We start from the raw sequence: 13,018 nt of genomic DNA, 5'->3' as shown, positions 1-13,018 counted from the left end.
ATTTTGTAAAGACACATTTGTGTATTTGATATGAATTAACGCCTAGTAACAAGCAGTGAAGTTCTGACCTAGTATATCATGCATGTAACATTGGTGTCATGCTGTCTATTAAAGTGGTGTATTACGATGTGAGCTAATATGAATGTAACGCTGTTCAGTTTCATTACAAGGGCCATTTACAGTAGTTCATCAAGAACCATCAGGAGACTGTACTATAACTATATGTAAGCTTTCCCAATCGAATTGGTGCAAGAATCCTGACACCATGGGATGCAAAATTTTACTTACAAGTGACCAGCCATACACCTGTACTGCCAGTTTTATTATTACTTTAACATGATATAATTTTCACTGAAACTACGTGACCTCTCATTGTGTGAAGTTCCATTTCACTTCCTCCTCTCCTGCTAGGTGCTTGACTTTGTCAGTGAGTGTACCTGCATTATACGATCTCCACATAGTTCCACTTCAAAATAATGTATAGTCAAAATTGACTGATCATGGAAAAGTGAAATCAAATGATTGTGTGGTGTTATTGGTTGGGAGACCCCACTTGGGGCTTTCCAGGCCCCATAGTACAAGTCTTTCTATTTGATACTAGTTTGGCGACTTGCACATTTTTGTAATGAAGATGAGCTGAAATGATGAAGACAATACAAACACTTAGTTCCTGAGCAAAGAAAAGCTCCCACTAAGCTGGGAATCGAACCCAGTACCCCGCAATTGAGAGACAGGGATGCTAACCCTTAGACCATAAGGTGCAGATGAACACGTTATTTAAATAGTACACAGGCTTTGCACCTGGAAACCAGACAGATTGAATAAACAATGTGGAAAGCAAATGGGTGATCTGTGTAGGATATATAATGGTTCCACTTCTAATATCTGTGCAAACCTGTGATGGCTGCAAGGTCACGGAGAATGAGAGAATAGCAGCAGCTGACAGTTAATTGTTTGCAATGAATCTGCATTAAATAGAACAAGGTCTCCAATATCTTACTTTCATCTCTATTCACATTAATAGACACCTTAATTTTAGTGAAACTTCATGTGCCAGACTGAGACTCTCTCGGGACCATGACCTTTTGCGGGGAAGTGCTCTACTAACTGAGTTACCCAGGAACAACTCATGACAGGGTGACCTGATTCCATGCTAACATGAACCTTTTCATGGGCCACTCGTAAGAGGCATTCCTCAAATTCTACAAGCTGTCCCTGCCCCCCCCCCCCCTCCCCTCCTCTCTCTGGACTTGTGCTGGAGATTCATTGATGACAATTGTGTGTGTTGTCTCATCTTGACAAAAAGCCGTTCCACTTCAACAGTGTAACTGCTTTCCTCAACTGAAATTCATGTGGTTCCTCTCCAAATGACAAACAATGACAAACTACATTCCTGGATTTTGATTTCCTCCTTTCCACATCCACACATTGCTCCCTCCTCCTCTCTCCTCACTGCATGTATCACAATGTCCCTTCCTTACAGCCTAGGTATCCATGGTAATTATATTTTCTCCAGCACCAAATCTATCAGCACTTAAATTAATAATCCTCCCAGGTTTCCTTCTTGCTTGAACCACCCCAATCACCTTGTCCACAAGTAAACCCTTAGGACGATCTCCTCTTCCTCCTCCCACACCTCTATAGCAGCAAAGTTAGTACGAAAAAGAAAAGAGAAGAAAAATCAACTTTGAAACACCACTTGTAACATTATTTTGTCCATGCATGACTATATTATAAAAATTTGCGGCTTTGTATGATACAAAATAAACTGAAACCTTATCGATGTTGGCCACGTTTTTGTTAAAATCATGACTTCTTTTTGGGTTTTCAACCTTATTGTCTATGGAATATGGTGATTTGCAGTTGTATTTCAGCTTTTTGCAGCCAATTGAATGCTTTGTGTTTTGCTTTGAAGCTGTTTTGGTAACCTTGTCATTGTTTGTTTCTGTTTTTTAATGCAGTCAGTTGTATCATGTATTCATATAATAATATCCTGCAGTATTCATCTTATTGGAAGAACTTCAAAGTAAGCTGCAAAGCAGACGATTTGCCTGCAGCAAGCTCAAATATGCAAGGACAGCATAACATCCTCACTAATTTAGAGTTCAAATAAAAAGGAGATGGAAGAAAAAAACTGTATTAACATAAATTATATTTACACAGTGGGTATTTTCCATTTTGTAAACAATGTGTCACACAAGTGTGTTATTGAATCCAATTTCAGGAATTGTGCCTCCCTCCGATAAGCATTTCTTCAGGAATAAGACCAGTTTCTTCCTGTATTACATTTCTTAGGGCTGGCAGAGTCTTTGGCTGATGTTTCAATACCTCATCTTTAAGATGGCCCCATGGGAAAAGAATCACATGCTGTAAGGTCCAGTGTTTGTGCTGATCAGGGGATGCCATTGCACAAAGAAATTAAGCTTGTGGGAAGCTGTCTCAGTACTTGGAGAGAAATCTGAGCTGTGTGAGCAATGGCTCTGTCTTGTTGAAACAATACCTGGTCAGTCTGCAGTGCATTGAGTCTTGGTGCAAAAATTGTGTTGATCATGTGAGTGTATCATCGAGAGCTTACTATCACAGTAACACCATTCTCTTCAAAAAGGTAGCGACTGATTACCTTGAATCTTCCAACCTCACAATATGCAACAACATAGTCATTTTGTAGTGGTTTTTCATGAAGTTTACATTGTTTCTGTCCATTCCAATATCGGAAATTTAGACAATTAATGCAGCCTGATTAACTGAAAAAGTGCTTCATCACTGTAAAGGAACACAGCATTTTCAGGCACATTTTAGAGTTTATTGGAAAATGACCTCGCACAACTGTCGTAATAATGTTGAAACAGTTGTTGAACAGTGACTGACTATATGGATGGAAATTGCAAGTCTTGTTGCAAAATGCGCACTATAGTCAGGTAACTAAAGAGCTCTGGCATGTTTTCGAGCAGATCTCTTTGGAGACTGCTGAAATGAACACCTTACTGCTTTAATGTTTCTTGGAGTTTGAATGCTGTGTGGCCTTTCTCCTCGTGTTTGAACTGTCACCACTCGTTCTGAAGTTTGATACCCATGAGCTAATGGTTTTCCAATCTGGAGCTTCCCCACAAATGGGAATCTGGAAGCATCTCCAGAAAGCATGCTGGGCGCCAGTAGCGAAATAATTGTTTACTAGAAGTGATTCCGTGGTGTAAGCATGTTCTTCACCTGTCCACTGCATAGTTGGAATGTTTTACAGATTACAGTTTACAGTAACTGGATGCCAATTCTGTATGTGCAATGTCCTATTCCTTCCTTGTTGTTATAATATCTCTTTAGTAATGTATCACTATGGCAATATGTGTAAACAAAACTCCCCACTCCTTAGACATTATTTATTTCGATACAGTTTCTTTATTTTGATTTATCTGCTTTTTATTTGAACTTTAAATGAGAGACATCCAGAGCACGCCCCTACACCCTGCTGAGTGTGTATCCCTGATCACTGTTAAAATTGTTGCTATTCATTCTGATCTCAGCCTCTTCTTTTATAACGGAATCCCAATATTTTGATGCATGAGCTAAGACTCTCGTGTTTTCAAACAGTATTTTGTGTCGGTTTTCCAGGCAATGTTCAGCTATGGCTGACTTGTCAAGCTCGCTTTTTGTAATATGTCACTTGTACTTGGTATGACACTCTACAACTGTGCGAATTGTCTGACCTATATACAAATAGATGTTACTGCCTTCACAATAGACACAATACATATCGGGTACACGAAGAGCTATGTTGTCTAGTGTGTTCCTTGCGAATGCAGCAGCATCTATATAGATCAGATTATTTGCACAGTTGCAGGGCATTGTATCGAGTACAAGCGACACTTTAAACACAGGCAGTTTGACAAGTCGGCCATAGCTGAGCATTGCCTGGAAGATGGACATAAAATACATTTGAAAACCTGAGAGTCTTTGCTCATGCATGAATGTACTGGGATTCCATTATAAAAGATGTGGATGAGATCTGAATGAACAGCAACAGTTTCAACAGAGACTAGGTATACACACTCAGTAAAGGATGGGGGCAGGCTTTGGATGTCAAAAGGAAACAACGCTTGTAGGAAGATAGGAGCGGCAGTTTCAAACGTAACACTGCCACTGGGTCCTGTGGCAGGCTCAAGTTGCCCAATCACCTATCGGGAAAGCTTCGTTTTGGCCCTCTCTGATTGGTGCCAGAGGCCAAATCGTAGCTATATAAGCGGAAAACTGTACCAGCCCTGGCGGTCAGTAATTTTACTCCTGACCACAATGGCAGAGATGGCCATCGAAAGCTCGAGTACTTTATTCGAATTGACGTGGCTTGAAGACTGAGAAGATTTCATTCTACCAGAATCCTCTGTTTTGCATAGCATATCTTGTTGTGATTAATTACGTAACTTTTGTTTCAGAGCAATTCAGATCCTGCCAGTGAGATGCTGAAAGATATCTTCACATACGAGCTTTATTGGTGAGTACTTTGTGTTTGCTATAGCTTTCAGAGTGCTGTGCTAGTAACATTTTCTGTTTTATTTTGAATGGCACTTAATTGTTTGATAATGCAGAATTTTTTGCGTCTTCATTTCAGTTATTTCCAAGGGCTTTACTTTCCATCTCTGATCTGTGCATTTTCTAATGATGGTAAATAGGCTAAGACATTTGTTGCTTCATCATGCCCTGAGAAATTGAGGGACAGTTACTGCAAGGAGTCCAGGAATTCTTGTGAGATTATCCATAGTCTCTCAAGGCTTAGAAAAGTTACTGTGTATGTTGAAGCCATAATGACACCAGAGGCAGTGTGGGTAGTGATATAGGGAAATACAGGATTTCAGCCTAAACTGGGGGAATGAACCTTCATTATTATTAAGTTGACTGCATTTTGAACACTGCAACTGCCTTATATTCTGTGTGTTGTAACTCCTTATTTAACATTTATATATATAGCTCAAAATTTTTTTAGCTCGGCTGGCATTCCGTTGCAGTGCAGCATTTGTCATGTGACGAAGTTGTTACGTATATAAATGTGATACACGGGGTTAAGAGACAGCATAGGAGGCAGCTGCAGCATTAGAAATGTGGTCAATTTAATGAAGCGGCCCATACTGGGGCTCAGTGCTGCAACCATGCCACTTACAAGGCTCGGTCTTAGGCCACCACGCCGCTGCCTTCCTGGTGGTCTGTGCCAAGTCTGCTACGGTCACGTAGTCTTTCGGTATGTGACCAAACGTGACTTCTTCAACTGCTGTGCCGCAACAAAACTGCTTTGATAGTACAAGTACTCGAGGCACAGAGGAATTACGACATGTAACTGCTAGTGGACATTGATTCACATCAGTTGAAAAAAAGTTGAAAATTTGTGCTGGGCTGATAGTTGAACTTGAGCTTCCTGCTTAGTAGGCAAATGGTCTGACCAATGAGTCATCTGGACACTGTGGTCATCAAAACTGCGCAAACTTATGTAGCACGCCTCCCATCAGACCCAAATTCCCACCTTATCAGTACACTAATTGAATTGGTGCCCCTGCCTTTTTTGTTGTTACTTGAGGTGTTTCACTGATTCCTGTAAGAGTTCGAGCGTGGTACGCATTATTATATAGTATAAGTACTGGCCGTCTACCAGGCAGATGATCGATACGACGGTGAAACATCGAATCGTCTACTGTCATCGTGTCATCTCGTGCCGTGTGCTGCCCTGCGACCTGCTCCTGAGCCACCACCGTGTGGCAGGTCTGGCGTTCGTACACGGGAGCCTCCCTTACCTCACTAGTTGCCGTCGAACAGCAAGCTTCGCATGCAGCTGAGCCGAGCCTCCATGCTGCTGCTGGGCAGCGGGTCCTGTACGCAGCCCCTCTGCTAGCAGTATTGCCGAGGTATGCTGACCACGCAAGGATGCAGCATTTTGGGTTCGTGCTATTGCCATCATCCTGTCGCGGATGGGGGCTGCGAGAACAACGCTTAACCACAGCACAGGACATAGGCTTCGTGGGCTGTGACAACTGAAGATAAGGACTCTCGTGAATATGATAGTGCCTAGTAGAATACTGAAGTACTGTGTAATTATTCCTTTAAGAATGGTCAGTTTCCTGAGCAATTAAAGTACTCAGCAGTAAAGCCACTTTATAAAAAGGAAGAAAGGGATAATGCAGACAATTGTAGACCTATTTCTATGCTATCAGTATTCGTTAAAGTTTTTGAAAAGGCTGTGTATTTAGCGATAATTGATCATATTATATCACATAATTTGCTAGCAAATGTACAGTTTGGCTTTAGAAGTCGTTTGACAACTGAAAATGCTATATTATCATGTGAGGTACTGGATGGATTAAACAAAAGGTTTCAAATGCTAGGTATATTTTTTTACTTAACTAAGGTATTTGATTGTGTTGATCACAAAATATTGCTCCAGAAGTTGGCCATTACGGATATGATTAGTAGCTCACAATTGGTTCACCTCGTTCTTTAACAACAGACAGCAAAAGGTCATTATTCACATTGTTGAGAATGGCTGGGATGTGGAGTCTGAGTGGGGAATGCCCAGGGATCAGTGTTGGGGCCACTCCTGTTCCTTATTTATGTAAATGATATGCCCTCTAGTATTATGGGTAACTCTAAAATATTTCTGTTTGCTGATGACACTAGCTTGGTAGTAAAGGTAGTTGTTTACAACATTGACTCTGTTTCAAATAGTGCAGTTCATGACAAGTTCATGGCTTGTAGAAAATAAACTAATGTTAAATCACAGCAAGACTCAGTTTTTACAGTTTCTAACACACAATTCAACAAAACCCGATACTTTAATTTCACAGGATGGGCATATGATTAGGGACACTGAACAGTTCAAGTTTATCGGTATTCAGATAGATAGTAAACTGTCGTGGGAAGTCCACATTCAGGATCTTGTTCAAAGGATAATGCTGCCATTTTTACTATTTGAATGGTATCTGAAGTAAGTGATCAGTTGACATGAAAATTAGTCTACTTTGCTTATTTTCATTCACTTATGTTGTATGGTATTATATTTTGGGGTAACTCTCCCCATTCCAAAAGGATATTTTTGACTCAGAAATGGACAGTTTGGGCAATAAGTGTTGTAAGTTCACGAACCTCTTGTCAACCGCTGTTCACTAGTCTGTGTATTTTGACATTTCCCTCTCTCTATATATATTCTTTACTGTCCTTTCTTGTTAACAATATCAGCTTATTCCCAAGAATTAGCAGCTTTCGCTCAGTTAATACTCTGCAGAAATCCAATCTGCATCTGGATCGCACTTCCTTGACTCTGCTGCATCCTTTTTCAATGAGCTACCACAAGACTTCAAAAATATTAGTTGTAATCATGTGCTTTCAAATCAAAACTGAAGAATTTCCTCGTAGGTTACGCCTCCTATTCTGTTGAGGAGTTCCTTGAAAGGTGATTCTTTTGTTATGTTGTTGATTGCGTGTACTTAAACTTAAGGCTTGACTTCTTTTGGGTTCATAAACATTTTATTTTATCTGTTATTACTTTTATGTTGTAATTTCATGTACTGACGTGTTCCATGCCCTTGGAGATTGCTCCTCAATTTGGTCCTGTGGAACTAGAAGTGTAAATAAAATAAATAAAAACCACCACCTTACCATTCATGGGACATGGATGTCATGGATCAATCCGAGGCTCAGCCACCAACAATTGAATTCCTGTATCCTGTTGGAACAAGAAAGAGTTTTCAAGCATGTCTGTCTGTCTTGCTGCAGCCACCTTAGCTCTCGCACCATAACCGCTCCACCCATCAAACTCACAACACTTTGATGGGAGAGCCGACCTATAGAAGAATGGCTCTTCCAGCCCTACATAGTATTCACTTGCACACCTGACCGTTACATTAATAATGATGAACACATACATGTGTTATATTGATTGAAAGGGGGGGGGGGAAGCCATAACATCTTTCACCATTAACAAAGCTACACAAAAATGTAGCCAGCTTTCGCATTTCTTCAAGTAATACAATTGGGAGCCACAGAACTCTACCACTATTATTGTGGTTAAACATTCCGTCAGCAAGGAGAAAAGAGGAATTGGTTGGTGGAGGCTTCAGATTGTGGGGGTATGTGCGGAGGTGGGTCACTCAGATCCTAGGTGGAAAGGAACCCAGACCTTGCTGTCTGGTGTATTTTAAGTGTTTTGTACAAAAATTTTGGTATTTTTTGGCCTCCTTGGGGTAACTATTGGCCAACCATTATATCTTCTTGTAGTAGTAACACTTTCTCATTTGAATCTTCAGTTTGATAAAAAAGAAGTTTAGACAGATGAAGGTTGTTGCTGTTTCCAGTGCAACTTTTCACAGAAATAACCTATATTTTCTTTTTAATATGATATTAGAAAACCTAAAGTTTGTTAACCATAAATTAGTCCTAATTAAATGACAAGACCATATGAATTATGCCAAATTTTGAACTGTTTAAGATAATGATAACTACGCGCACAATGGCAGTGTTGGAACTTTTATTAAGATATACATGAAAATTGAAAGAAGAAAGTCATTGGGTTGTCATAAATGTTGAAACCAAACTAAAAGGACAGCATTCTTAACTTCATCATCCTGCATGTACAAAGAAAACCAGGGTTTAGATTTGAGGAACCCTGCCGTAGGGCATATGATTGATTTCTTCTTCATATAAGAAGTCTACTGTGTATATTGCTGGTTGAAGGACTATAGTGAATTCTGTATGAAATTTGTGTATGTTATGTAGTCGTGATGCACTCTATATGCAACTATGTTTACATATGCAACTATGTTTATATGTGCAACTAAATCATAAAGGAGTGTATGCATAATGAAAGCAATATGAAGTTTGACATACTGTCCATTTTATTTTTATTATAATAAATTAATACAAAACATTTAAGTATTCATATTGACAATAATTGTACAAAAATAGTTTGAGAAGGAAACTAGAATGTGTAATTATCATCACAATCACCACATAGAAAATGGCATTGCATTTGACAAATGTTTACACACAAAATAAACAGTCTGGGTTACAGTTTCTCCTCCTGTGTGCTCTTACTAACTTTGTAACGTCATAAAAAATGAGTAAGCACTCAGTTATCAGAAAGCTGTTGAAATGTTGCACCCACTGCATAGCCAGACAGGAATTCTTTTTAAAAATGTGTATTTTGTGAACCATCACTTTTCTTCTAGCTGTTTCTGCTGGAGATACCATTACAGTATTTCCATTAAGAATATTTTTGTGGTCTTTGGAAACATTGGTCAAGAGACTTGAAGGTATTATTATTCTACCTAAGACATGTGATGCTCAGAATTGATTCCTGCATGAAGTACGAATGTGTGATACACCTTCCTGAGTTAGACTGTGTAAAAGTTAGGTTATGAAACCATAGGTGCATGTACTTTCTCCTGTTGTCAAGCATTGCGAAATGCAGAAAAGACACACTCCTATCATCAAGTTTTTTCACAGTGAGCATTCCTAACTTCTTGGAATTTGCCTATGTTCCAGGGGGGTGTACTCAGCGTGGACTGATTCATGCAGTATGGCTCTCTTTTTGAGAGTTCGTAAAGTGTTGCTGGCAGTATTTCCCGCTCTTCTGTGATTCTTATAGTTACATGCTAAACAGTCAGCCTGATCAGTCATACTCAGTTTGATGGATGATCCATCTGTCAGGGTCAGTGAAATGAGGAAAGTATCCTTACCCTGAGTTTATATGTAACATCCTTGTGGCAAGTAGAGTAAGTTGACAATAATGGCCTACATATTCCACTTCCGAAAACTTGGCTTTTGTGGAAGGTGGCCACATTTTAATGTCAAACTTTGTAATCCAATGGAAGTCACACAGGTGCCAACACTTTGGGCCTTTGTTTTCCATATAAGAGACAACTTATTTACATCAGTTCACTTGAGTAATGTGCCAGAGGTTTGAAGATTTGTCCATTCTCCATCTTGTGGTAAAACTGCTGGCTACTGATGTAGCCAAAGTAGTATAATCCACACATAAATGAATCACTGGGAGAGAATGTGGCAGAAATGATGGTTGTGTACCTTTGGCATTGTTTTTTTTTTTGTAGCCCAAAGCAGTTAACACAAGTTACAGCCCAGCTCATCTATTGATGTCCTGTACTCGTCTTGTAACCACTATCACTTGTACTGAAGTGTCTTGCGAATGGTCCTCCACAGATAGTACCTCCTCGGAGGCTCAGCAAAGTCGTCCTCTAGGTACTGCTGCTGACTGCCCTCCTGCTTTTTCCTCTTGTGACCCGGAAGCACGAGTGTGCCCCCGAGATTACGCTTGGCGCCGAGCGTGCCCCCCCGGTTGAGGATCATGGGCGAACGAGCCCGGGCACGGCGCCTCCGCTGTCGCACGCGGCATCCGACCAGCACTGCCAGGAAGACGAGGAGCGCTGCACCGAGCACCGTGCCGCCGGCTGTGACTGCTGACCTAGCTGACGGAGACAGCCAAGCGATGTCGTCAGACTCGCCACTGTCCCTGTTTACGCTGTCATCCTCCCTCACGGCTGCCATTTCGTCGACATCGTCTGCTGTCACGATATCTGTTTCTGGTTCCACTGTAGGATCCACTGCTGCATTGACAATCTCTTTGGGCTGTGTGGCTCCTCCAGGTACGACCTCATCGTGTTCCACCATCCAGTTCGTTTTGTGACCAGCCTCAGCTTGCTTTCCAGTACTCTGAAAATCCCAAGGAAAAAATACTTTAGTTGGCTGTGTTAGGTGCAACCCAGATCGTGCAGAATAAAACAGTGAGCTCCATAATATAGTGCTAAGTTGTTCAGTAGAAAATTTGTATGACTCAAGTTCAGCTGTTACTTTCACTAGACATAAATGAATGTGCACATATTTCTGGCAGTGTGTGTCATTCATGTGTTCATTCATTGTGTGTTGCTTTGAATTCATGTTCCAGCTCTTGGGTTATTGTGTATCATTCATAGTGTGTTCCTAGATGTGGAGAAGACACTTGACAGTACACAGATATAAAGTGGTTGCTTTGCAAACACTGTCCTACATCCTGTAATTACAAAAATTCAGATGGTGTGTGATAATTGTGACAGCAGTGTGCAAATAAGAGTTTGAAAATTCAGAATGGACTAGAACAAAGAGAGGTGTACAGCAGGGTTGTTCATTCTCCACTATTCTTCACCATACCCTTGGGTTCCATAAGTAAAGATGTCAAGGAAATGCAAAAGGAAGACCTAAATGCTATAATATTTATGGGTGTCATCACCATTTGAGTGAAACCAATATGGAGATGAGGGGAATTTATATCTGTGGAACATCAAATTCAAAGAGTCTGGGTCAACTCTGAGCAAAAAACAAGACAATGAAAACAAGTGAAAAACCCACTCCATGTAACCTATACAGCTTGTCCCAGGTGGAATGGTTAGTGTTCAGGGATATGACAAGAATGATCATTCGAAGCACAAAAAGTCTAGTAAATGTGGGCACTAAAATGTGTACCTTAAGAACTATGAGCACATGTTCATCTTAGGTGCTCATAGCTCTTGTTACAAATTTTAGAGCCCATGTTTACTAAACTTTTTCTGCTTCGAATGATCATTTCTGTCATATCCCTGAACTCACTGTTCCTCCTGGAGAAACTCTGTATGTGAAGAGGCAGAAGATTAGAGTATGTTGTGGCAAGTGAAGAAGGTGACAATGTGTAGGTTCTGGACAGGGTAACTAAAGGATACAAGCTCTTCAGTATGATACGAACACTTGCCTGGAATCAGATTGTTCTTCTTAACAACATAACAAGCCATGTTCAAAACTTGCTTTCTATCCATAATGTATTCTAGTCGTAACAAAAAAGATACATAATAAGCTCGTGTGTAATTATATACCTTAGACATGCTGTACTAAAGACAGAGAGAGACAAGTCCAAAAATGAAGATGTAAGTATAGAACTGCATTGGAAGTGACCGTGGAGGGAAGGCTGACTACAGTGAGACTGAAGAAGTTTGTAATATTAAAGAAATACAGCAATCACCCACTTTGTCATGTAGTTTTATTTGTGCAATATGCATTTTGGATTTCACCCATCTTCAGTTGGCATAGTACGTAATACAATCTTCAATTAGTATATCATTATGAATATTGGTTGCAATATGGATGCTGCACATGACTTGTGGAAAATAACAGTTTTGTTTTGCAGCATCCAAACTGCAGTTGACACCTATAACGATGTACTAATGGAATACTGAAATATGTATTGCACCAATTGAAAGTGGATGAAAGCCTAAAAGGTATGTTGGGATAAATAACAAAATGTAAAAATGTGGTTGGTTGCAGTAGTTCCTAAAATAACATGATCCACAGCCACAGAGCTTAACAAACAATAAAATGGATAAATTATTGAAGTGGGTTAGTCATGTGAAATGGGTGCATCCCAACCATATTCCCCTCCAGTACTTGGAAAGGATTGTATCAGATGAAGACCAGTTGAACATCTGAAGAGAGATAACTAGGCTAAGTTAAAGATACCTGGAAAGAACATGGGGTCCTTTGGTGAGGGAGGAAATCACCAAGACAAATCGATGGAGGAAACTGGTTCAAAAACACTATACCCAAATTGCTTAAATACCTTCCTGATGATTATTGGAATTATCTTGTGTAATGGTGGCCACATTCAGTTTGTCGAGTTATTCAGATTCACAAAAATATTTATATTCTCGAATTATAAGTATGGACAATGGTGACCAATCATTTCAGGCGATTTCATATTTAGAACATAAAGTTGGACACTACTGTTAGCCTTTCCATAGCAGCAGATCAGAAAGCTGTTGATGTATGACAGTTATTCTGTAAGATATATCCAAATCAAAGCCATTTATCAATGCTTACTATAGCATATACGAGATATTGGTTTGAAGATCCTCACTGGAAGCTTTAGTGATCATTGTCATCGCCTTCTAATTGCAGAGTTGAGCAATGTCACTCATGAAATATTTGTTTCTGTTATAATGTAAAACATTGTATGTCATGAACTTGTGAG

The 13,018-nt window shown here is 40.0% G+C and overlaps 1 protein-coding gene across 1 annotated transcript in view; it reads left to right on the top strand.

Moving 5' to 3' along the window:
- The window catches only part of LOC126106507 (actin-histidine N-methyltransferase), a 469,720-nt gene that overhangs the window by 60,121 nt on the left and 396,581 nt on the right, over positions 1-13,018 (top strand). Inside the window, exon 6 of the mRNA XM_049912826.1 lies at positions 4,425-4,483. Coding sequence (XP_049768783.1) covers positions 4,425-4,483 — 59 coding nt within the window. The remainder of the gene's footprint in view (positions 1-4,424; positions 4,484-13,018) is intronic.

The sequence above is a fragment of the Schistocerca cancellata genome, chromosome 10, assembly GCF_023864275.1.
Source record: "Schistocerca cancellata isolate TAMUIC-IGC-003103 chromosome 10, iqSchCanc2.1, whole genome shotgun sequence".
In the NCBI taxonomy this organism is placed as follows: domain Eukaryota; kingdom Metazoa; phylum Arthropoda; class Insecta; order Orthoptera; family Acrididae; genus Schistocerca; species Schistocerca cancellata.
Note: the sequence above shows the minus strand (reverse complement) of the source record. Positions and strands in the feature narration are given on the sequence as shown.